General features: G+C 41.9%; 2 protein-coding genes across 2 annotated transcripts in view; both read right to left on the reverse strand.

Moving 5' to 3' along the window:
- The window catches only part of LOC134659156 (GILT-like protein 2), a 186,962-nt gene that overhangs the window by 44,846 nt on the left and 114,940 nt on the right, over positions 1 to 27,176 (reverse strand). The gene's annotated exons all lie outside the window — the stretch shown is intronic.
- On the reverse strand, positions 1,105 to 27,032 carry LOC134659368 (aspartate--tRNA ligase, cytoplasmic). The gene is made up of 12 exons (XM_063515041.1): positions 26,916 to 27,032; positions 26,159 to 26,324; positions 25,470 to 25,605; positions 23,686 to 23,860; positions 23,084 to 23,228; positions 22,024 to 22,175; positions 12,019 to 12,185; positions 11,069 to 11,184; positions 10,245 to 10,399; positions 4,740 to 4,851; positions 3,894 to 3,953; positions 1,105 to 1,215 (listed from the first exon to the last, which is right to left on the reverse strand). The coding sequence occupies exons 1-12, from the start codon at positions 27,027 to 27,029 to the stop codon at positions 1,112 to 1,114; spliced, it is 1,602 nt and encodes a 533-aa protein (XP_063371111.1). The 5' UTR covers positions 27,030 to 27,032; the 3' UTR covers positions 1,105 to 1,111.

Here is a 27,176-nt window from a genome sequence, read left to right on the forward strand (position 1 = left end):
TAGCTTACCCCTTTTTCAATGAGATTTGGCTTAAAGGGCTGGCATCCAGGGCATTAAAAAAACAAAAACTTGACATAATTCTAGGGATTGACAAGGCAAGCTATGATGGCGCCATCTGCTAAATACTTCGACCGGCCAGCTCCATTGATGGTGTCCATAGAGAAATATGCCCTTTTAACCTTTTGGACGCCAATGACCGATATATTCGCACCGTAGGTTCAACGCCAAAGACCAATTAATCGGTCACAGACAACATAGACCTACGTGCATGTCGCGCATATGCATAAAGTTCAATTTTAGTTTTGACATTTCGGTGACATGGCCCCTATTTCACCATGGCGACAGGTGCGACAATTCGACAAATGTCACTGTTGCTGACGTCACAGGCATCCATGGGCTACGGTTACCGCTTACCATCGGGCGGGCCGTATTCCTGTTTGCCACCATCATTGTATTATTTAAAAACCTTTATTATATCGGCAAAAAACAGGTATTTCTCTTTCGAAGTTTATGATGATGATGATGACAATTGTCACACGATTTAATAGAACTTTCGGTAATTCTTGACAGGAAATGAGTTCCGTGTAGGAATTTCGTGACAATTGTCATTAGCTTCGCAAAATAAGTGCTTATTTATTGGCGATACAATGAAGTTTTTTTTTTAATTAATATGTTGGTGGCAAACAAGCACACCGCCCGTCCGATGCTAAGCGGTTACCGTAGTCTATGGAGGCCCGTGACGTAACAGTAACAGTGATGTCGACAATTGTCGCACCTGTCACCGTGGTGAAATAGGAGCATGGTGTCAGCGTGACAGCTTTTGTGTTTGACACGGCGTCGAAAAGGTTAAAATCGCGTTCTGTGGGAATCTTTACAAACTTAAAACAAAACTCCAATTAAATATAAAAGTTTTATTAAATACACATCTGTCTGCTTACATGTCAATAATATTTGTGACGTTATCTATGAAAAGGGACCTTATTGTCGATGGCGCTTACGCCATTATTAACGATGCTCCGATATAAACCCAAGGCCGCGCGACGCTGTGCGGCGTAAGCGCCATCGACAATAAGGTCCCTTTTCATAGATAATGCCCCATATACGCTCTAGTTTAGGGCGTCACTCGTTTAGGGTCGCGAGGGAACATTGACGTCTTCCGAATGTTGTCCAGACCCAGGTATAGCATCACCACGCGTTCCATACCAATACCGCCACCTGCGAAAACAATATGTATAGTTTTTGAAGTGAAAACTTCTTTAGCGGCGCTGTGCACTTTTTGAGGTGGGGAAAAAATGTTAAACTCGAGACAGCGTAAGACGATCACGTGACCCTAAGATTTAGATGGCATTTAAATCAATAAAGAAAAACTCAATGACAAATCATTACATGAAAATGTTACATGTAATGTCATTGAGTTTTTCTTCATTGATTTAAATGCCATCTAGCGAGTTTCGCTCTAACTGGTATTAATACAACTCGAGTACTAACAGTGATGTGCTTAGGGGTTTCAAGTAATTAACGCTAACGCTAGATGCCGTTAACCTCAATTATGGGCGTTTTTTTTGTTGTTGTCCCCTACACTTTTTTTTCAAAAATGGGATTTTTTATGTTATTTCTACTCAGAATCACGAGCTCTTTCTATCCTAATAGGAGAAAAAAAGTGTCCCAAAATTTCCATACATTTTTCGATCTTTCCATTTATACCACATAGGTGGCAAACAAGCATACGGGCCGCCTGATGGTAAGCAGTCACCGCGTAGCCTATGGACGCCTGCAACTCCAGAGGTGTTACATGCGCGTTGCCGACCTTTTTTTAAAAACCTGTCCATTCCGCGACCGCCATACAAAGTCTATGAAAAATGGTGACGTAATGGAAATAAAAACCTTAGGACACTTTTTTTTCTCCTATTACGAGGGGCGTTCAATATATAATGAGAATGAGATGCAAACTCTTTAAATATTAGGAAAGTAAATACTGGCCGGTAACGCTAATCTACCTAGCTGATTGCCATGAAAAAAAAAACTAACTGTTTTTTGTTTAAAAAAAAATACGGCGATTTCTTTGCGATGCTATTGAGTACGTTAGCGAAAATGGAGAAAATTGAACTGCGCGCCGTTATCAAATACTTGTGTTTGAAAAATTTTTCTACGGACCAAGTCAATTTAGATTTACGGGACACTTTAAGGTCTAATGCTCCTCCGTATTCGACAGTCGCACGTTGGTGCGCCGAATTTAGACGTGGAAGAACATCAACCATGGATGACCCCCGCTCCGGACGCCCTACTACAGTAGTAACTGAAGAAATTGTGAAAAAAGTCGAAAACTTAGTTTTGGCGGATCGTCGTGTCACGGTTCGTTTTATTGCTGAAAATGTAAAGATTTCAACGGGGAGCGTGCATAATATTTTACATAAACGCTTGGGTATGAAAAAGGTATCGGCGCGTTGGGTACCCAGAATGCTTACTGACACGCAAAAACAAACTAGAGTCGAGATTTGTCAAGAAGCTTTGGACCTGATACAGCAAGACCGCGAACTTTTTTTGGCGCGGTTTATAACAATGGACGAAACATGGCTCCATCATTACGACCCTGAAACGAAACTGCAGTCTATGACATGGAAAAGGCCATCATCTCCAACTCCGAAGAAATTCAAGGTGGGCCCATCTGCCGGTAAGGTCATGGGCTCTGTTTTTTGGGATGGTAAAGGGGTCGTAATGATTGAGTATCTCGAGCATGGAGCCACTATTACGGGCTCTTTATATGCCAAACAAATAGCAACATTGCGCAATGAAATCCGTGAAAAACGGCGAGGTAAACTCTCGAAAATTGTGTTGTTCCATCAGGACAATGCACCGGCACACAAGTCCGCCGTTGCAATGGCTGCAATACGTGATGCTGGGTTCGATATCCTTAAGCATCCTCCGTATTCACCAGACCTCGCCCCTAGTGATTTCTACCTATTTCCGAGATTGAAGGAATACCTGAGAGGCAAGAAATTTGAAGACGACGACGCGGTAGTCGCTGCAGTACAAGATTTTTTAAGTACTCAAGATGAAACCTTTTTTAGAAATGGAATTTTAAGTTTAGAAAAAAGATATACTAAGTGTATTATGCTAAAAGGTGACTAAGTCGAAAAATAAAATAACATTTAATAAAAGTTATATATAACATACTCATTCTCACTTTTTATTGAACGCCCCTCGTAAGATAGAAAGAGCTCGTGATTCTGAGTAGAAATAACATAAAAAAATCCCAAATTTGAAAAAAAAAGTGTAGGGGACACCAAAAAAAACGCCCTTATACATACATATAACATTACATATTATACATATACATATTATATATTATACATTTTGCACTAGTCATTGAGTTTTACTTCTGCCGGGACTCCCGGAGTGCAACCGGCTTTTTTTTTCTCAAGCTCTCATAGAGGGTCATTGTTGTTCTAAAAGGTGTGCAGAAATGATACGTTTCTGCACTATAGTCTATTTTTTTATTCGGTAGACTGAAATGACAGTTAATAGTATGAACATGAAATGTCATTTCATGTTCATACTACTAACTGTCATTTCAGTCTACGGAATAAAAAAATAGATTTTAGAGCATTTTACGTTCCAAGTACGATTTTCTTAATATTTTTACGATAAGCATTTGAAATTTGGGTTTAAATGGATTTGTTTTCAATTTTTCATTCTGATATACTCCCCTTACATAAATAATGAAACTTGTCTAAACTATGCCATATGAATTTTACTTTCCTCGTATTCGAAATGAAGACTAGAGTGTGAAAGGCATCATTTCATCCCTTGGTTAACAATTTACTATTACTTTTCTCGAAAGAGTACAGTTTTGACCCTTTGGCCGGAAATACAATAAAGAATCCATGTCATACCTGCGTGAGGTGGGCACCCGAGCCTGAAAGATTCGATGTAGGCCGCAATCTTACTGATATCTGAAAATAAGTAATGAAACACAATTCTAAACTTAAGTTCACATTTAACTGACTGGGGCTACGGGCATTTACACTTAAAAGTGTACCATTTAGTTTTTTTCGAAAATCCATCAAGTTTTGGGTTATTTCTATCAGTATCAGGAGGATTTAAAAAGAAAAAAAAACTCATTTTCACATACATTTTGGTACGGACCGTTACAAAACCGACACCCAAATTTTTTTTGAAAAACTGGGGACACATTTTTTCTTTGTCTCATTCATATCAATAGTACTTGTGGTTCTGAGTCTAAATAGCCCAAAAAATTACGGTTTTTCGAAAAAAAGTCAATGGTACCATTTTTTCTGAAAACCCCCATACCAAAGATTAAAAGTATTGTCCTGTAATAATAGTTATTTGTACAACAAGAGATCAAAGTTTGATATTTCTTCGAGTGCTTATTTTGAGTCCCGTGCAAGCGAAAGATTCTATACTTTTTTAGAATCTTGAGCGTAGTAAGGGACTCAAAAGCGCACGAGCAAAACTTTTCACCTCAGCAGTGAGAACATATTAGAGAACCCGAAAAATGTATTCCTTCTTCATCACTTACCTATTCACTCATGTTTTCTTAAGATATACCAACAATTAAATTTTCACCTCGGCAGCTCGAACAAGGGTACTTTGCTACTTAAAAACAGTGAGCAAAATCGCATTTTGCTCACTCAGTGAGCAAAATGCGATTTTGCTCACTGTTTTTAAGTAGCAAAGTACCCTTGTTCGAGCTGCTGAGGTGAAAATTAATAAACTACCTATCCCGTGATGTTTAGCCCGCTCGGTGAGGAACTCGGGGTCGTGTATCCGCTGCGCTCCGCTCAGAATCTCCTCACCGCGCATGAACATGTCGTATGAGTTGGAAGATTTCTGAAAATAATAGTTATAGACCTTGTCAGTAGAAAAAGGCGGCAAATTTGAAAAATGTAGGCGCGAAGGGATATCGTCCCATAGAAAATTTGAATTTCGCGCCTTTTTCTACTGACAAGATTTGGTTGACCATCTATATTATATACTTTGTGCATTCTCATCGAAAATTAGTAATTATTATTATGGTTATATTCAGTGCCGGCCCGAGCCCTTGATCAGGGTAGAGCGAAATCGGGTTTTGGCGCCCTTCGTTGACGTTTTCAAGCGTATTTTCCACACACCCCCCCCCCCCCCCTCGCCACGCTCGCGTCTTTTAAAACTTTTTTATTTGCCATTTTGGCGCCCCCCCCCCCTTGCCATCCGGCGCCTAGAGCGGCCGCTCCACTCGCTCTACCCTAGATCCGGCTAGGGTTGCCAGATCGAAAGGCGCTATTATCGGGAAAAAATATAAATTTTTCGGGATTTTGGACCTTAAGTCGGGAAAAAAAACCATTCAAATTAAATTAATTGTATTAAAAACAACGATATTTTACATCAATGGCACTACGTTAGCTGCTCTGTCCAATATCGCCACGCGCGTCCCGCGCGCGCGCTGACGGGCTCGACGCGGGTCGCTCGCTCGCTCGACGACAGTTCGGAAACTTCGGAACTTGAAATTATTGTTTTATAACGTGAAGTTGTTTTTCGGGACAATTTTCACTTCGTCGGGAATCGGGAACACATGCTAAAAATCGGGAGAATCCCGCCGATTCCCGACCATCTGGCAACCCTAGATCCGGCCCTTGTTATATTCGTTATGTACCCACAACACAAGCCTTATTGAGCTTAGGGGCTATTCATAAATTACGTCAAATTGGGGGGGGGGGAGTCTGGACATCGGATGATCGTAGCATGACGTAGGAGGAAACGGGGTCATTCGAAGCATGATTTTAGGGGGGAGGGGGGTCAAAAATCGTCAAAAATAGATGACGTAATTTATGAACAGCCCCTTACTGTGGGGCTTAGTCAATGGGGTTGGCCGGTCGAAGTATTTAGCAGATGGCGCCATCATACGAGGGACGTCTGAAAACTTCTAAGCCTAAGATACAAAAACACAATTTTCAAAGGTAAATCACTGTTTATTTTTCGATATAATCTCCTCCCAAATCAATGCACTTTTTACATTTTTTATATAGTGCTTTTAGCCCATTAAAAAAATATTCTTTATTTTGCCCTTCAAAATGCTCCTCTACGGCCGCCTTCATCTCTTCGTCACTAGTAAATCGCTTTCCCCTCAACTCTTTCTTCAAATTATTGAATAGAAAATAGTCGCTAGGGGCTAGGTCGGGGCTGTACGGTGGGTGGTCGATTTCGTCAAAGCCAACTTCCTTCAAAGCACGCCTCGCAACATGAGCGGTGTGGACGGGTGCGTTGTCTTGCAAAAACAAAATTCCTTTCCTTAGTTTACCTCTCCTTTTTTCAACTATTGCTTGTCGTACCTGTCTTACAAGATCTGCATAATAAAGTGCATTTATTGCATATACGACGTTCTTTATCGAAGGCAGTAAGCATTTTCGGCACCCAACGAGCACTAACTTTACTCATGTGCAAATGTTCGTGTAAAATTTCTCCGACTCGTTCTTTACTTATACCTAGGACCTCAGCTATTTGCCAAACCTTAATTCTTCTATCTTCCAATACCAACTTTTTGACTTTGGCTACGTTTTCTTCGGTCACTACCGATATTGGCCGCCCTGAGCGGGGGTCGTCTTCGATGGATTCCCGCCCGAGTTTAAATAAGCGACTCCACTTTTTGACTGTGGCATAAGAAGGCCCAGAAGCACCGTAAATAATAGCCATTTCCTCAAAAATACACTGCGGTGATTTTTCACTTTTTGTAAGGAACTTAATTACAGCACGATGCTCAATTTTCGTAATATTCGCTGGTAATTCACACATTATGTAGTTTCTAGTTGAATATCTCGAAACAGAATAATAAAAATCTGACATATTGTTTTCTTAATAATTTATTTTTAAATGGCCTTTCTAGCGGCCAGTATCATAAACACATATACAACCTCGAAATACCTTAGGCTTAGAAGTTTTCAGACGTCCCTCGTAGCTTGCCCTGTCAACCCCTAGAATTGTGTCAAATTTTTGTTTTTAGGGTTCCGTAGCCAAATGGCAAAAAACGGAACCCTTATAGATTCGTCATGTCTGTCTGTCTGTCCGTCCGTATGTCACAGCCACTTTTCTCCGAAACTATAAGAACTATACTGTTGAAACTTGGTAAATAGATGTATTCTGTGAACCGCATTAAGAAATTCACACAAAAATAGAAAAAAAACAATACATTTTTGGGGTTCCCCATACTTCGAACTGAAACTCAAAAATTTTTTTTCATTAAACCCATACGTGTGGGGTATCTATGGATAGGTCTTCAAAAATGATATTGAGGTTTCTAATATCATTTTTTTCTAAACTGAATAGTTTGCGCGAGAGACACTTCCAAAGTGGTAAAATGTGTGTCCCCCCCCCCTGTAACTTCTAAAATAAGAGAATGATAAAACTAAAAATAATATATGATGTACATTACCATGTAAACTTCCACCGAAAATTGGTTTGAACGAGATCTAGTAAGTAGTTTTTTTTATACGTCATAAATCGCCTAAATACGGAACCCTTCATGGGCGATAGGGTGGAGCGTCGTTGTATGGGAAAAAATAATAATTTGATTATCAATGTGGAACCGGTACAAAAAGTTGCAGTTTGTCATGTAGATTATAGTGATTATATCAAGTTTCAAAATAAACACTACTTTTAGCCCTCTACCCAGCCGCTAAAGAAATTAATAAAGGTAAAGTTTCATCAATTATTTAAATATACTATTTCACTAATATGTGTACATTTTATTGAAATTATATAATACTTAATAAGCGTATAATAAGTTATTACCAAAAATTTTGTGCCTTTTTCAATATTTATGAAATAATAAAATTTCATATTAAACAGCAATTTCTTGCAAAACAAGGAAAATGCTACAGTGTAAAAAAATATATGAGTTATTTTTTTTAGACGTTCTTGTGGCAAAGTAACGGTGTTAATGATTACGAAAAGTATCATTTTACTGCAAAAAATGGGTTATTTATATGTTTAAATGAGCGTCAAATTTTGCCCTTCGGCGTCGCTTACGCCCTTTTTGGGTCATGTTCACACGTATGTTAGGCATATATTTACTTTTACTAGTAGTATTTTTATTATCTTATCACGTTCAAAATAGTTTTCACGGTTCTGTAATTAGTTGTAAACTCCAATTGTGCACAGTATCCGGGTTAAAGGGCCTTTTCCATAAAACCTCGATTTACGTGGTTTTACCGTGTCATAAAAATATACGTTATAAACAAAAATAAGTATAGGAATCGAGTATATCTGTAACAAAAAGATGTTATTGAATGAATAATACTTGTTATAAAAAAAATAAGCATAAATTAAATTAATTAAAAATATACATATATTGCTATATATAATCGAATAGTAGAGGGCTAAAAGTATATACCAATATTTTTTTTATTATTTTTCCCTTAAATAATAAAAAATTAGACATCCTTTTAGAGGGGTTCCATTGCTATATTCAAGAATTTTGGATTTCGCTCCACCCTAATGGGCGAGTCCGACTCGCACTTGGCCGCTTTTTTTTTAATGCCCTGAATGCCCCCCGTATGCGGCCTGTCAGATTTGTTACTTGAAAAAGTGACCTTGACATATAAAACAATAGATTTAAATTCCCACGCACGGATCCGTGTCTAAGCATACGAGGGGTTAAGCCAAATCTCATAGAAAAAGGGGCAAGCTATGATGGCGCCATCTATGCAAACTTTTGACAGTTGCCAACCCCATTTGGGTATAATCCGTGTCGAAATGCATCAAGGTTGATATTGAGCTTCAGCCGCGCGCGTCATTTGACGTCTTTAGCAGCCAAAGCGGCAATCTAAACGAGCGTTTTCCAAAAAAAGTGTACATTTCATTCATGTCTTCAAAATATTGACTTCTTGGGCTCATTTCACTCAGAATCATCTGTACATTCACGGCTCATACATGAAAAAATGTGTCCAAAATTTTGTATGAAAAAATATTTTTCCAGTGCGTCACGTTCATACAAATAAAAAAAATATTCATACAAAAATGTGACGATCTGGAAAGGAAATCTTGGGACACATTTTTTCATGTATGAGGCGTGGATGTACAAATGATTCTGAGTAAAATGAGCCCAAGAAGTCAATATTTTGAAGACATGAATGAAATGTACATTTTTTTTTGGAAAACGCTCAAACACTACTTTTTTTACCTAAATATCATTCCAGTCAACATACCGGGTTGGTGGGGTCCGGCATGGTGTAGAACGGTCTCACGGCGAGGGGGTACTTGTCCAGGATGTAGAAGTCGGTGTGGTACTTGGCCCGCACCAGCAAGGCTGCTACACACTCACCGGGTTGGTCGGGTCCGGCATGGTGTAGAACGGTCTCACGGCGAGGGGGTACTTGTCCAGGATGTAGAAGTCGGTGTGGTACTTGGCCCGCACCAGCAAGGCTGCTACACACTCACCGGGTTGGTCGGGTCCGGCATGGTGTAGAACGGTCTCACGGCGAGGGGGTACTTGTCCAGGATGTAGAAGTCGGTGTGGTACTTGGCCCGCACCAGCAAGGCTGCTACACACTCACCGGGTTGGTCGGGTCCGGCATGGTGTAGAACGGTCTCACGGCGAGGGGGTACTTGTCCAGGATGTAGAAGTCGGTGTGGTACTTGGCCCGCACCAGCAAGGCTGCTACACACTCACCGGGTTGGTCGGGTCCGGCATGGTGTAGAACGGTCTCACGGCGAGGGGGTACTTGTCCAGGATGTAGAAGTCGGTGTGGTACTTGGCCCGCACCAGCAAGGCTGCTACACACTCACCGGGTTGGTCGGGTCCGGCATGGTGTAGAACGGTCTCACGGCGAGGGGGTACTTGTCCAGGATGTAGAAGTCGGTGTGGTACTTGGCCCGCACCAGCAAGGCTGCTACACACTCACCGGATTGGTCGGGTCCGGCATGGTGTAGAACGGTCTCACGGCGAGGGGGTACTTGTCCAGGATGTAGAAGTCGGTGTGGTACTTGGCCCGCACCAGCAAGGCTGCTACACACTCACCGGGTTGGTCGGGTCCGGCATGGTGTAGAACGGTCTCACGGCGAGGGGGTACTTGTCCAGGATGTAGAAGTCGGTGTGGTACTTGGCCCGCACCAGCAAGGCTGCTACACACTCACCGGGTTGGTCGGGTCCGGCATGGTGTAGAACGGTCTCACGGCGAGGGGGTACTTGTCCAGGATGTAGAAGTCGGTGTGGTACTTGGCCCGCACCAGCAAGGCTGCTACACACTCACCGGGTTGGTCGGGTCCGGCATGGTGTAGAACGGTCTCACGGCGAGGGGGTACTTGTCCAGGATGTAGAAGTCGGTGTGGTACTTGGCCCGCACCAGCCGCCCCAGCAGCTTCTCGTCGGGGGTCGACAGGTCGTCCTCATCGCCTACTGTCACGCCTGTCAAAACATATCTATGTCCAGTCATCATTGCCATATTAGACGAGAGCGGAAACCATATAGTTTGTGTTATGGAAAACAAGTTTTTGTTCTGAACGGAAAAACTGTTGTTGTTGTAAAGCTGTTTCCATAGTGCCTTTATTTAGGGTTCCATACTTCTAAAGGAAAAATTGAATCCTTTTCTACAAGGACATACTTACATCAGAATTCATTCAAAAAGGCTGATGTCACCGATTTCAATTCTAAAAACTGTCAACAGTTGAATACGCTAGACCAAATCGAAATTAAAGAAACCGAAGATTAGATCCAGCAACCAGCGTCTTCTGTATTAGTGGTAATATGACACCTATTTCAGTTTATAATTCACTAGCGACCCGCCCCGGCTTCGCACGGGTTAAGTTATTATACACCTAAACCTTCCTCAAGAATCACTCTATTGATAGGTGAAAACCGCATGAAAATCCGTTCAGTACTTTTTGAGTTTATCGCGAACATACAAACAGACAGACGCGGCGGCAGACTTTGGCTTTGATAAGGTGCATTGATATACGTAGTAGTTGGACACCATATAACATATCTAGTATAAATAATATAATATATAGTGTAAATACAGAATGTGTGTTCTTCAAGAAATATTTAATAAAACTCCCTAGTATATATATCACTAACCAGCCTCCCTAAGCATCTGTATGCCCTGCGGGAACTCCAGCCTTAGAGGGGGGTCCAGGAACTTGAAGGGCTCCACCTTGAACTGTTGCCCCACTGTCGCAATCTCGGCCGCGTACCTGCCATGGAAACACTTCAATCATTGCCGGTCCCATATTGGGATACCCTCCTCCGATTGAGGGGGATGTTAAATCTTCTCGAGCCGAGGTGTAGGGTTGGAGCCGGTGTAACTTTATTTTGACGTTCATAAGCGCATTGTAATATGCCTACTTGAATAAACTATCTTTTATCTTATCTTTAATTAAATAATTAACACAATGTTGTTTGTTCAGGTACATTTATTCTGAGGTTGTGTAATAAAGAGGATTTGTATTGTATATGGTATTTGACTGTATTTAACATAAATTATTTTACACCACGCACGAAATAAAGCACCAGAAGATTAATAGAGAAACGTAGACAGCAGTTATTTATAGACAAAATTTCTATTTTGAAACCCGCATAAAACTATAAAGAGTAGGTTAAGTATTTCATTGTGACGTCACATGCTAGTGTTTCATATAAATTCCATAGTAGCAAAATCGTTTTGACAGTTCGAAAAAATAAACTGATTTGACTAGCAGTCAAATACCCTACTGATGAAATAATGTTGTTACTGTCAAGAATGACGTTTTTTGAAGACAGTTGGCTACTTTCCTCTACTTAAAATAAATGATTTCACACTATGCACACAGTAAAATAACCAGATCATTATCAGAAAAACATAAATAGCAGTTATTTTTAAACACAGTTTCTATTTAATCAATCGGATTGAAATATAAAAAGTAGGTGAGTTGACCGTGATGTGACTACACATGTTTAATTTCATATTATTTCCATATTAGCGAACCGTTTTGACAGGTCTAAAAAAGAAGCTGATTTGACTAGTAAGAAAGCAGAGACCAATGACTTACTGGTCGCGTAGACCTCTGAAGATATCCGTGAAGGTCTGTCCGATGGTGTCGAGCACTTCATGGTAGTGGTGCTTGAAGGCCATCTCGAGGTCCAGACCCACGAACTCTGTGAGGTGCCGGTGCGTGTTAGAGTCCTCTGCACGAAACACTGCACCCACGGTATACACCTGCGTCACAGAATAACTAATAGTACTACCGTACAGAAAATTCACCCCTTCACAAAAGTCAGGTTTAGGTATAAAATTACCGCCTGCAAGCAAAATTGAAACTTATAACCGCGCACGAACCGTGAATCTCCTTTGCGCGCCGCAGTTTTATGACCAAGCTGTGAGTGTCGGCACGGGGTTATCACTTGACAAGTTTTTATACCTATACCCACTGATTTATTGTTTTTAAGATAAATATGTAGGAATTACAAACGTTGATTATGTAAACATACATGTTTTATCCGAAAATAGCATATCTGATTCTCGCGGAGTAAGTTTCGAAGCCATTGTGTATAGTGTCATTCAATAGAACTTGCTAACTATGTAAACAAAAGTTACTAGTTGTTAGCGCTGTTGGCAGCACCGCCACCTTCGAGCCAACCAATGATGTGTTAGAACGCAGCCCTGCATCTCCAGGATGCCAACATGCACGGCGAGGTCAGCGGCCAACCAGAAAGCGCGATGCTGGCGCCAGAGTTTCGCCTATGCAACGCATCTCCAGGCAGCGCGCCGCAAGCACACTCTCTTGCATTCTAACCACCGTACCCATCGCGCGTGTCCTAGACAAAGAACCTTATATATTGTACTCATTGAATACCATTAAAAATGGTAATTTAATTTAACATTTGTTTTATTTAAATAGCGCCAAAAGGGCGCAAACATAAATTGGCGACCGTGACAGGACACGCGCGGAATATTTTGAGCCTTTTTACAGTGCCTGAGCAAAGGCCGCCATCTTGGGACGCTGTGGGCCTGGAGCCGGCGTCGACGCAAGCTACCAACCAACAACACCGCGTGCCATCGCCGCCAGCTCAAGATAAACCCGAAGACACAAGAGGGAAGGCAGCGGCGACTGGGTCCGGTTCAAAACTACGAGGAGCGTCGGCGCATAGCAACAAGGCGGCAGCGCGTGGCGGCTGGCGAATCGAGGAAAGTGCCGTGAGGGGTGCCCAACATAACCCGTTTTTTACCTTACCCCTTACCACCTAACCACTTACCTTACCTTTGCCATTCTTACCTTAAATACCTTTTGCCTTAACTTTAAACTTAAAATCCTTTTGGTAATTAAAACTCAACTTAAATTTCTTTGCGTAAATTGTAACGTAAATTCAACATTCCCAATAATAATTTAGTACCTACATTGACTTTGACCTTTACTTAACCTCACTTGACAACTTACTTTAAACTCAAATACCATTGAATTCCCTTACAACCTAACCTTAAAAGAGTGCTTATTGTGTAATTATTGCCTTCATTTGTGTTTTACTTTCAGAATAGTTCTTCAAAGTGTGATAATCGTGTGCGGGCTCGCTTTCTGCCACGTTGGCATATACCTACTGTTAACAGTGTTAAGCATCTGTTAAACTTTATTTCTGCTTAAATGCCTATCGGGGCTTTCTTAATTTCATTTAAACTATAGTGAAGTGCTATTATTCATTCCATTTAAAATTTAAAGACGTACTTTTCTAAAAACCAGTGAAATTGCATGAGCCTTTTTTTATTTCGTGACGAAACCTTTTTAATCACGCATTCACGCTTAATTCATTTGCACTTAAAGGCCCAAACGTGTGTTCTCTTAAAATTTGACTTTCTTAATTGTATTCCGAGTACCTACGCTGACCTAATCAGATTCTTTTTAACTTCACCGCTGCTTGCATCTTGGTTTGTGTTCGCATATGCACATATTCGTTTGCACAATTTCAGTGGGCAACCTGTCGAAGTGCGTGCCGCGTGCCACGAATACATCGTGCCACGCCCACATCTATCACCACGTGGCAAGTTGTCCAGTGTGAAGCCGCAAGCTGCTGCGACACACCAAGGGCACCTCTGCGTAGCTGTTGAAGTCACTAAGGGGCGTAAGCTGTTTTGCCAATTTTTATTTTCTTACGTGGATAACTTTAAACTCGCATTTAAATTAAAATTTTGTTGTTAAGACTTGCTAGCTCAGCTAAAAACATAATTCAACATGACTGAAGCAGCAAAAAGGGAAGCTCTTTTGGCAGAACTACGTGTTAAACGTGGCTCCATAAAGGGCCAGGTTTCTAAATTCCGTGGCTACTTAAAAACAATTACAGAGGATGAAGTGCTAACCGGTGTTAAATTCAACGAGCTGACCTTAAGATTAAATAAAGTTATAGAGTTATCCACGCGCCTTGACGAGCTGCAAACTTCGATAGAAGTAGCTAACTCTGACAATCTTGACAGTGAACTTTTAGAACGGGACACTAATGAGACTCATATTAACACTGCTATAGCTACAGCTCAGAGTATACTTGAACGCTCTCAGGCTCAAAAAATGTCACCGGAGACTTCTGTTAAAACCTGTTCTTCAGGAGGCTGTCACTCGGAGCATCTCGGCTTCAAGCTCCCTCAAATTAAAATCTCTAAATTTGACGGATCTTATTATAAATGGATGGAATTCAAAGACCTTTATGAATCTTTAATTCATAATAATGAACACATTAAGCCTATCCATAAGTTTCATTATCTGAGTTCCTATCTTGAGGGAGAGGCTTCGAGAGTCATAGCAAATTTAGAAGTTTCCGCTGCCAACTACACTGAAGCCTGGAAACTTTTATGTGACAGGTTCAGTAACAAAAGGCAACTGATTACTAACCACTTAAATGCTTTATTTAATTTAGAGCCCATACAGCGAGAATCTGATAAATCATTAAGATTTTTAAGCGACCATGTTACTAAAAACCTCCGTGCCCTTAAAACATTGGGGCAACCAACGGAGCACTGGGATACAATGTTAGTACATTTGTTAGCGGCTAAATTGGACACTAATACTAATTCAAAATGGGAAGAGCATAGAAACACTCTTAAGGAGTGGCCCACACTTGAAGATTTTAGGGAATTTTTAAAGAATCGTGCAGATATTTTAGAAAACCTATACCGCTCAAAGCGGGACAAACAAGCTAACCACAAGCCAGAGCCTGTGGCTAATAAAACTTCATTTAAACATGATAAAAACATAAAAACCTTCATGATTTCAGAGAAACAAAGTGACAACAAGGGTCGGCCGTGCGTCGTGTGCCATGGCGATCACAGGGTGTACGACTGCCCAGTCTTTAGAAAAATGTCAGTCGACGAGCGCTGGGCGCGGGCGTCCACCCTGAAGCTGTGCCATGTCTGCCTCCGACCGGACCACGAGACCCGCGCTTGCAAGTTAAACGGCTGTCGCGTATGTAAGAGACGACACAATACATACCTACACACCTCACCAACTAACACTTCTAATAGTGGAGCTAACATGGAACAGACAGTTCAGTCTACCGATAGTGCTAGGGTTAATGTAGCCTGCGCCTCCACTATGCTAACTTCTGACAGTGCAGAGGTGCATCACACCTTCACTGCTAATACTTTGCTTACCAATAGCGAAGCATTGCTCTCAACTGCTCTAATTGAAATAGTTAACCCTTTCAACAATAAAAAAGAAACTGTGAAGTGTCTGTTAGATAGCTGCTCACAGTCTAATTATCTTACTGAAGCATTAAGACAACGCTTGCAACTTGATCTTCAGCCTCTAACTGCCTCAAATGTTACAGGAATAGGAAATACGCCTCTGACCTATAAGCCTGTACGTTGTGCAGCTCATATTAAATCTAAATTAAGCGATTTCAATGCCAATCTTGACTTTCTAGTTTTAGACCAAATAACTGATCGCTTCCCACTAAAATATGTTGACGTTAGTCAACTTAATTTACCTGCTACTATGCAGCTTGCAGACCCAACCTTTAATGTGCCATCCCAAATTGATATGCTGTTGGGAGTGGAAATGTTTTGGTCAATTGTAACAGGTGCTGCAAAAACAATGCCAACGAGCAAGCGCACCTTCCTAATCCCATCTAAACTTGGGTGGCTAGTAGCTGGCCCGGTAGAGGGAGCCACTACACATGCAAATTCGGTAACCACACGTAGCCATCTTTGCTTAGCTGATCTGTCGGCCCAAATGACAAAGTTTTGGGAGACAGAGGAGCTGCCGTCAGAGGCGGACTCCATCAAAAATGGGAGTGAGTTCGACTCTCACCCCATAGAAAAACACTTTGTTGAAAATACCTATCGCCAATCTGACGGCAGGTTTGTAGTGCGTTTACCTTTAAAAGATACACCAGACTGCCTAGGCAACACATTCAACATAGCTAAAAAGCGCTTATTTAACTTAGAAAAGCGTTTTAGTAAACAGCCTGAGCTTAAATCAATGTATGTTGATTTCATAAATGAATATAGGGATTTAGGGCATCTGTCGGAGTCTAAGCAATGTTATACAGCCAACCACCTCCCTCATCACCCTGTGATGAAGGAGAGTGAATCTACTCGCTTAAGAACTGTGTTCAACGCTAGTTGCCCAACCTCCTCTGGTTATTCTATCAATGATATCCAGTTGGTAGGACCAAATATCCAAAACTCACTGTTTGAAATATTGCTTAGATTCCGTCAGTACAGGTATGTGCTCTCGGGTGACATAGAAAAACAATACAGGCAAATTTTAATGAATGAAATGGACAGAAACCTACAAGTGATTCTATGGCGCGAAGACGAGCACCTACCTATACGCTCTCTCACTTTAAATACAGTAACGTATGGCTTTGCGTCGGCGAGCTGGCTAGCGGCTCGCTGTTTGTGGCAGTTAGGGGCTGAGAGCAAGGATCCTTTGGTTAGGACCATTATACAAAATGATTTTTACTGTGATGACTTATTAACAGGCGCAGACTCTGAATCAGAGCTGCTTCATATACAGGCCGGCGTCTCACAGTCTTTAGCCTCTGGTTGTTTCAATTTGCGTAAATACCGTTCGAATTCAAACGCGTTACTAAAGTCAGATTTCATTAATCAAGATGATCATCTAGCTTTGAGTCAAGCTTGTCAAACACTTGGACTGGGGTGGCAACCCAGCCAAGATATATTAAACTTTTCAATTAAAAATGATCACTCTGATGAAACAATTACAAAACGAACAATTTTGTCTAAAACGTTCCAAGTATTTGATCCCTTAGGTCTTTTAAGCCTGTGCACAGTCAAACCTAAGATATTAATACAAACTTTGTGGAAAGAAGGCAAATCTTGGGACGAGCCAGTTTCGCCTGAAATACAGCGAATCTGGTCGCGATTTATAAAAAAATTGCATCACATTAAAGGACTCAGTATACCTAGATATGTATTGTGCGAGGCGCCCTCCACAATAGAACTACATTGCTTTTCTGACGCTGCAGAGACTGCATATGCAGCCTGCATTTATGTAAAAACTATTTCTGACTCGGGTGAACAACAAGTCCACCTGCTGTGTGCGAAAGACAGAATAGCTCCAATCCGGCGCACAACTATACCACGATTAGAATTAGCTGGGTGCTTGTTAGCAGCACAAACATATGCAGCCGTAGTAGGAGCCTGGAGACGTCCTGTCTCTCGCACAATATTCTGGACTGACTCTAGCTGCTGCCTGGCTTGGCTAAAGACAGACAGATCCAAACTTAAAACTTTTGTAGCAAACAGAGTAGCCGCTATAGCCAGTCTCACTCCCGGAGCCACCTGGAGACATGTACCTACAAAAGAAAATCCAAGTGATCTTGCAACGCGTGGTGTTGATCCACAGCATGTCTCTGGAAACGCTCTGTGGTGGAAGGGCCCCGAGTTTCTATTAAAGCCTGAAAATGAATGGCCAGAGCTAAATTCTGTCGAGCCGGAGGTCTTGCCAGAAATCAAAGTAATGTCTATGCTTACAAGCACAGACGATGGACCATCTGTCATTGATTTTAATAGATTTTCTAAATATAAAAGGCTACAACATACTATGGCTTATGTGCGCCGTTTCATAAATAACTGTAAGCCCAGCCTGCCTAAATTAACTGGCTCGCTATCGCCACAAGAGCTTACAGACTCTTTGCATACTTTAGTTAAAATTGCACAACAGCAGTCATTTGCTTCTGAACTTGAAACGATGCGCAAAGGTCATAGGTTGAGTCCTAGATCACACATTATAACTCTGAACCCATTTTTGGACTCACAAGGTCTCTTGAGAGTCGGGGGAAGGCTAGATGCTTCAGATTGTAGTTACGAACAGAAGCATCCCATGTTATTACGTGCTAAACACACACTAACCAAACTCATTTTTACACATGAACACATACGTCTCTTACATGCAGGACCACAGCTATTGCTATGCTCAGTACGGGACTTGATATGGCCAGTCGGGGGCAGAAACGTCGCAAGGAGCACGGCCCACAATTGTGTCACTTGTAAAAGAATCGCTGGCCAAACTTTAAAAAATATAATGGGCAATTTACCAGCGCAGCGCATAAATGCTGATTTTCCATTCACGTCAACAGCTGTTGACTTTGCAGGTCCTTATTTAATAACAGATCGCCGTGGACGTGGATGTAAAATCACTAAATGTTATCTGTGTCTATTTATATGCTTAAGATATAAATGTGTTCATTTAGAAGCTGTTAGCGACCTGTCTAAAGATGCATTTGTGCTGGCACTCCGCAGATTTATCGCCAGGCGCGGCAGACCTGCGGAGCTGTTTTGTGATAATGGTAGAAACTTTGTAGCTGCAGCCAAAGAGATAAATGATTTTTTTAAGTTATATGAAAACGATATATCTGATTTTGCAGCTGGTCAAGGTATAAAATTTAAATTTGCGCCAGCTTATGCTCCTAACTTTAATGGCTACGCGGAGGCCGGCATTAAAAGCGCCAAATTTCACCTCAAACGAGTTTTGGGCAATACACACCTTACCTTTGAGGAACTTTCGTCTCTTTTTAGCCAAGTGGAGGCAATTTTGAACAGTAGGCCTCTCTGCCCACTCTCCTCCTCCCCTAATGACTTTTACCCCCTTACTCCCGGGCACTTTCTCATTTTTAGGCCGCTCACGTCGCTGCCGGCTCCGCCACTGCAAGACCGGAACCCGAACCGCCTGGACCGCTTCCTGAGGCTAGAACAGCTGCGGCAACACTTCTGGAAACGCTGGTCGACCGAGTTCGTGTCCCTACTGCAACAACGCTACAAGTGGCGCGAGAGGCAACGCGATCTACAGCTCGGAGAGCTCGTACTCATTAAGGAGGAAGGCTTGCCGCCTTTGCTATGGCGCATGGGCAGAGTCGTCAAACTATATAACGGAAAGGATGGCGTGCCGCGCGTAGCTGACATCAATACCGCTAGAGGGATAGTCAAGCGAGCACTCAACCGAATATGTCCGCTGCCTGTACAACAGAGAGAGTCCTGAAAGACCCTCGGCTTTCAGCGTCCCGGAGTATGTTAGCGCTGTTGGCAGCACCGCCACCTTCGAGCCAACCAATGATGTGTTAGAACGCAGCCCTGCATCTCCAGGATGCCAACATGCACGGCGAGGTCAGCGGCCAACCAGAAAGCGCGATGCTGGCGCCAGAGTTTCGCCTATGCAACGCATCTCCAGGCAGCGCGCCGCAAGCACACTCTCTTGCATTCTAACCACCGTACCCATCGCGCGTGTCCTAGACAAAGAACCTTATATATTGTACTCATTGAATACCATTAAAAATGGTAATTTAATTTAACATTTGTTTTATTTAAATAGCGCCAAAAGGGCGCAAACACTAGTAAATTGACATTCAGTGTCAATTTTAGTATGGCGGTTTGTTTACATAGTTAGCAAGTTCTATTGAATGACACTTTATTTTCAATTTTGCGCGAGCGCCACGTGACACGACTATCGTGCGCGCCGAGCGGCAGCCCACTGCTATACGCCTGTCAAATGGGCGCGCCGGCCAAATGTACCTAAACTGCGGAGTGACACCCCCCTGCCTGCGTTATAGGGTATTTGACTGTATTTATAATAAATTAATAAATATAAATATTATAGAACACACACACAGATTGACTGGGCGTTTTCTAAAATAAATATCGAAAACCTGATTCTTTCAAATCTGGACGTTTTTGGGCTCATTCTAATCAGAATCGACAGCACTCTCCATCCTACCATTAAAAAAAGATGTCCCAAAATTTTGTATGAAAATTGTACATTCTACTACGTCACGTTACATACAAGTGAAAATTTTTCTCATTCTAAAAACGTGACGTAATGGAATGGACATTTTGGGACATCTTTTTTTAATGGTAGGATGGAGAGTGCTGTCGATTCTGAGTAGAATGAGCCCAAGAACGTCCAGATTTGAAAGAATTGGATTTTCGATATTTATTTTAGAAAAAGCCCATTATAGGACATTCCACAGAACATATTAAAGAGGTTAGAACCGGTGTCGCCGCTCGTTCCTCTCCACATTTGCTAACACTCGCGCAACGGTAGTAAAAACTTGTGTGCGTGGAGAATGGATACGCCTCCTTTAGACAGATTTGATGTCTGGCTTCTTAATCTGAAGGTTATTGTGGCGCAAAAGGCATGTTTACTTCGTTTTTCGGTCAGCGCGGGCACAAAACAGATACAGTACAGAAATCAATCTACATACAAAGTGCGCTCGAGCAACGCACACATAGACACTGCTCACGGACACGATATCTCGGACCGGTTGGGACCAGTGCGAGCGCGAGTGCCATCCGCTTGAGACACGCGTCTGTGAACTTTTTTGTGCAATAATGGAGAAACTAAAAAAAAGTTATTATAACTGTTCAGTGGACGGTTGTTTAAATTCAACATTAAACAGTGAATTGTCGTTTTTTAAGCTACCAGTGGTTTCAGAAAGGTAAGTAGGTATCTGCTTGTATTTCGATGGTTCGTTTTAACGTTAAACAGAAAAGTTAGGTAGGTATAGGTATAGGTAAGCACCCCGCCCCGGCCACTACTAGATACGAGTGCCACTACCACGATAGTTTTTTGTGCATAAATCATAGTTGACAACCCTAGAGCGACCGCCGAGCGTAGGTATGAAAAGTGAAGTACATACATGTGATTGACTTCTGTACTGTATCTGTTTTGTGGCGCGGGCGAGTAGCATGCGAGCGTTTGCTCAAAACCGGCGGCGACACGTACCCTGCTCGCATCGCCATTCTAACTTGTTCTGTGGGACATTCTTACACAAATTGACTAAGTCCCACAGTAAGCTCAAGAAGACTTGTGTTGTGGGTACTCAGACAACGATATATATAATATACAAATACATAAATACATAGAAAACACCCAAGACTCAGGAACAAATATCTGTGCTCATCACACAAATAAATGCCCTTACCGGGATCCGAACCCAGGACCGCGGCTTAGCAGGCAGGGTCACTACCCACTAGGCCAGACCAGTCGACAAATTATTTTACAACATGCAAGATATAAATCACATGAAAAGAAAACACCAGTTACAGACAATAGAGGTGTGTTCAGATATTTGACGACCGGTCTGGCCTAGCGGGTAGTGACCCTGCCTGCTAAGCCGATGGTCCTGGGTTCGAATCTCGGTAAGGGCATTTATTTGTGTGATGAACACTAATATTTGTTCCGGAGTCATCGATGTTTTCTATGTATATAAGTATGTATTTATCTATATAAGTATGTATATCGTCGCCTAGCACCCATAGTACAAGCTTTGCTTAGTTTGGGGCTAGGTTGATCTGTGTAAGATGTCCCCCAATATTTATTTATTTATTTATTAAATATATTAAAAACGGGTCACTCACGTATTTTAAGTCGAAAACCGCTCGACATGTTTCACTTCTCGGTACGAAGTGAAACATGTCGAGCGTTTTTCGACTTAAAATACGTGAGTGACCCGTTTTTAATATATTTACTATGTCTTTGTCTCACGGAAGTTTTGTTATTTATTTATTTGTGAGCCCCTTGGCCGCTCGGATGTATCTGATGGTAATATTTTACCTTGTCGAAGTCAGCCGCTATGGCCATCTGCTTGTAAAGCTGCGGGCTCTGTGCGAGGTAGGCGGAACCCTTGAAGTAGGATACGGTGAACACGTTGGCACCACCCTCCGATGCTGCTGAGATTATTTTCGGCGTGTGGATCTCCACGAAACCTGGAAACAACGGATTTTAGAATTGAAACACAACTTATTAGGGGAGATAGGGCAGCGAAATGTCACCTAGCTCTATTAGGGTTCCGTACCCGAAGGGTAAAAACGGGACCCTATTACTAAGACTCCGCTGTCCGTCCGTCTGTCACCAGGCTGTATCTCACGAACCGTGATAGCTAGACAGTTGAAATTTTCACAGATGATGTATTTCTGTTGCCGCTATAACAACAAATACTAAAAACAGAATAAAATAAAGATTTAAGTGGGGCTCCCATACAACAAACGTGATTTTTGACCGAAGTTAAGCAACGTCGTTTTTTGTTGATGGTGCGGAACTCTCCGTGCGCGAGTCCGACTCGCACTTGGCCGGTTTTTTTTTAATAGATAGAGCGATTCAAGGGGAAAGTTTATGTATAATGTTTTAACCTGTGCGAAGCCAGGGCGGGTCGTTATGACACTTTGTGTAAACAAAGGAAGATCTTCCAACCGGGTGTCATTCTGAATCCCTAACAACGTTTGTCCTAAAGTCACTTGCCCTAACTGGTTTGTCCTAATGGGCACATGCCATAACGATCAATTGTCATAACGATTATTTTCCATAATGCAAGGTTCTGAAAAATGGTTAGCTTTTAGAACTTGCTGCCACAAAAGTGGGTTAGGTTAGGGTTCAACTGCGACCCTCGCAAAAAAGAAAATATGCACAATAACATTAGGATAAGTAATCAATATTAGGATAATCAGAATTAGGGTTTTTAGTGTTAGGACAACTGATCATTATGACAAACAATATTAGGGAATGCATCGATAGGAGAAAATACTTTATGGATTTAGATATAGATCCTTCCAATCAACCTATGTGTGTGTGTGTGTGTGTGTGTGTGTGTGTGTGTGTGTGTGTGTGTGTTTCTTACCTCGGCTGGTGAGTATGTCTCGGAACAACCTGCACACCCCGGCTTCGATCCTGAAGACGGCCTGGTTGGCAGGCGTGCGCAAGTCGAGTACCCGGTTATCCAGCCGCGTGTCCTGGTTCACGCGGATTTTCAGCGCTTCCGGGTCCTGAAATTAGACCTTAATAGACAATATTTCATTTATTTTGTTGTAATATATATTATCATCCAGCGCTGGTGGCCTAGCGGTAAGAGCGTGCGACTTGCAATCCGGAGGTCGCGGGTTCGAACCCCGGCTCGGACCAATGAGTTTTTCGGAACTTATGTACGATATATCATTTGTTTGTGCCGCGCCGCCGACACAGTCCACACTTCGACACCGACTAGTTAGTATGAATAAGTTGCTCTATGGTTTACGATAGGCGCTAATGCTGCATTCTAGCGGCAGAACATTGCAGTAATACTCCCTACGAATGAAGCTTGATTTTTAGCAAACCATGTGTGAAAACTTCAAAAAACTATTTAAGGTACAGTATGAATAAGTTGCTCTATGGTTTACGATGGGCGCTAATGCTGCACTCTGGCGGCAGAACATTGCAGTAATACTCCCTATAAATGCAGCTTACGTCAGTCTCCGGTCTGGCGGCGTCCTCGACTTGTAAGGGCAGCTGCGCACGCGCAGCCGACACCGTCCACACTTCGACACCTGCCAGTTCCACGTCGCGCACGCTGCACGCCTCTACTGGGGCTGCGGTCTTAGCCACGGTGGCGAATATGTCCACGATGGATTCTTTTGTTATGCTGAAAATAAGGAATTATTGAGAAATATTCATCACATTATCACTACATATTATAAAACAATGTCGATCCCGGTGTCTGTCTGTCTCTATGTATGCTTAGATCTTAAAAACTACGCAATGGATTTTGATGCGGTTATTTTAATAGATAGAGTGATTCAAAAGGAAGGTTTTTGTATAATTTGTTAACCCCTGCGAAGCCGGGACGGATCGCTAGTTATAACATGAAATAGAAATACATGCGAATAGGTAATTCGCAACTCGTGTCGATTTAAAACACTCCCTTCGGTTGTGTTTTAATTTATCGCCATTCGTTGCGGATTTCCTATTTTTCGCACTTGTAGCGTAATGTACTATTCTACCGTACTCGTATCGTAATGTACTATACCATCCCAATTTTCCTCTTTGATATAGCTAAATACTTATTGAATAATTATCGAGTATTTATTTTGTACGCCGCATCGCGGTTGATTGTGATGGTTCTACCCTAACATAATTTTAAGATCATTGTAACTCACAATTATGACAATAAAGATTTCAATTTCAGTTTATGTCCGATTACAAGTATAATGTCAATATTCTGTAAGGCGGATCGGGCAAGGCTTGAAGGCAGTTAGTCAACTTACTTGCCAGTGAACTTGACTAGTTGCTTGCTAACTTTCCTCTCCTCACTGACGCTGACTAACAACTGGACAGTGCTGGAATTTCGACAAAGAACGAAGCACTGCTTCCCTATCTCTTTATGTCTGGCTACACAAGTTAAGACAACTTACTTGCCAGTGAACTTGACTAGTTGCTTGCCGACTCTCCTCTCCTCACTGACACTGACTAACAACTGGACAGTGCTGGAGTTTTGACGAAGAACGAAGCACTGCTTCCCTCCTACTTGATGTGTGATACAGTAGTTAGTCAACTTACTTGCCAGTAAACTTGACTAGTTACTTGCTAACTTTCCTCTCCTCACTGACGCTCACTAACAACTGGACAGTGCTGGAATTTCGACAAAGAACGAAGCACTGCTTCCCTATCTCTTGATGTCTGACTACACACGTTAAGATAACTTACTTGCCAGTGAACTTGACTAGTTGCTTGCTGACTCTCCTCTCCTCACTGACACTGACTAACAACTGGACAGTGCTGGAGTTTTGACGAAGAACGAAGCACTGCTTCCCTCCTACTTGATGTGTGATACAGTAGTTAGTCAACTTACTTGCCAGTAAACTTGACTAGTTGCTTGCTAACTTTCCTCTCCTCACTGACACTGACTAACAACTGGACAGTGCTGGAGTTATGTCTGGCTACACACGTTAAGACAACTTACTTGCCAGTGAACTTGACTAGTTGCTTGCCGGCTCTCCTCTCCTCACTGACACTGACTAACAACTGGACAGTGCTGGAGTTTTGACGAAGAACGGAGCACTGCTTTCCTCCTACTTGATGTGTGATACAGTAGTTAGTCAACTTACTTGCCAGTAAACTTGACTAGTTACTTGCTAACTTTCCTCTCCTCACTGACGCTCACTAACAACTGGACAGTGCTGGAATTTCGACAAAGAACGAAGCACTGCTTCCCTATCTCTTGATGACTGGTTACACACGTGAAGACAACTTACTTGCCAGTGAACTTGACTAGTTGCTTGCTGACTTTCCTCTCCTCGCTAACGCTGACAAGTAACTGTACAGTGCTGGAGTTTTGCCGTAGCACAGCGAAGCACTGCTTGCCTTTCGCCCGGGAGGTTTGCAGACGGGCTGAAATGTTGTTTTAATTTAGTGTCTGTGCGGAAAGAGTCATGGAATGTATTGGGCTCCATACATTCCACGACTCTTCTCTTTCCGCACAGACTAGGGTTCGAAATTGTCACAATATTTGTAATTTTTATAAAAATCTTAAAGTCTACATTTTATTGCTTCAAAAGGCAGATGATTAATCAAGACCGAACAAAGAATAAGGTAAGTTCACACCTTCATATAAAAATGGAAAAAAACCACCAACACCTAGAGAGACTCTCGCTGGGTGGTTGTATCAAGGGTCAGAGGCAGAAGGCAGTAATTTAAAATTTTAGACACGGCGCGTATAATCCGCCGGTTCCTCACTCTGCGGCCCTGATCGCCGGCAGCTTGGGCCCTGCCATGCTGCTGGCGGCACCCTAGGTTAGGTTTTTTATAATATGTTTATGTTTTTTTTTTGTAAGTGTTCTTATATTTTAATTTTATATGCATATTGTAAAAATCCTAATCTAAGAAAAATGAATAAAGGAAACAATCATATTTACAGTGTATTTATAAAATGTTGTCTCCTCACCTCTGACCCACACACTCTTCCCGTCCATCTTGACATTCAGGTCCTTGACATCCGTGTAGACCCTGTCCCGGTGCTCTCCGGTAGACTGGATGAGCTTCAGCACTCCGTACCGGCCCTCGGAGAAGTCAGCCTCCTGGGACTCCGGTTGAGACTGGCCAGAACCTGCCTATAATAAGGAAAATGAGATTAAGGGTTGGTTGTACCAAACTGTGTGTTATCGTTAAAGAGTTTGCAAATTTTTATTGTATTGAAAGCTTAATAGTAAACCGCCGCAGCGCGAAAGGTGTTGTTGATCAGTCTGTCAAGTGCGGATGGTGCAACTGGCACTTAATGTAGATATTATTTTTGGTGTGATTGACATTTAGATATCACTCTAGTAATTTTCTAGTCTGACACTTTTTAAGAAAAAAAAATCATCTGAAAGAGAGTGTGATGGAAAGTTTTTGTTATTATTACATTTTTTTGAGTTCTTACAAGAAAAATTATATACAATACAGGGTGTTTGGTACATCGTTTGCCAAATTAAAATGGCAGATAGTTGGATAATTTGCTATATTATCATGCCTAGAAAATAAAATTGCGCACGTTTTTTTTTTCAGTTCTACGCTTGTTTTTCGTAAATTTCAAATTGTTACGTGCGCAGTAGTGAGAAAAACTGTCGACATTTTTTATTCTAGGCATGAAAAGTTAGCAAATGACTCAACCTATTTGCCGTTTTATTTTGGCAAACGATGTAACAAACACTCTATATGTATACCTTATATTCAGCCTTTTTCTGCTGTTTCTCTGCAGCCTTGGCGGCCTTCTTGGCGGCTTTCTTGCTAGCCGCGTCTCCCTCCGCCACTGTCTTAGGCTCATCAGATACCACCATTTTGAAGCTGCAAATTGTAGAAATTATATATTTATTTATTTAAACTTTATTGTACAGAGATACACAATTATGTACAAATGGTGGACTTAAGGCCAAAAGGCATTCTCTGCCAGTAAACCATAGGGCCAAACAGAAACACTAAAAGTT

Source organism: Cydia amplana, chromosome 24, assembly GCF_948474715.1.
Source record: "Cydia amplana chromosome 24, ilCydAmpl1.1, whole genome shotgun sequence".
Taxonomy (NCBI): domain Eukaryota; kingdom Metazoa; phylum Arthropoda; class Insecta; order Lepidoptera; family Tortricidae; genus Cydia; species Cydia amplana.

What these genes read in the sequence shown, in the direction of transcription:
- LOC134659368 (XM_063515041.1), bottom strand. Translation starts at nt 27,029, where the DNA reads ATGGTGGTATCTGATGAGCCTAAGACAGTGGCGGAGGGAGACGCGGCT. An exon ending in GAAGAGTGTGTGGGTCAGAG is followed by an intron (nt 25,606 to 26,158) that starts GTGAGGAGACAA and finishes ACAACATTTCAG; the next exon opens with CCCGTCTGCAAACCTCCCGG. An exon ending in CGGGTGCCCACCTCACGCAG is followed by an intron (nt 1,216 to 3,893) that starts GTATGACATGGA and finishes TTGTTTTCGCAG; the next exon opens with GTGGCGGTATTGGTATGGAA.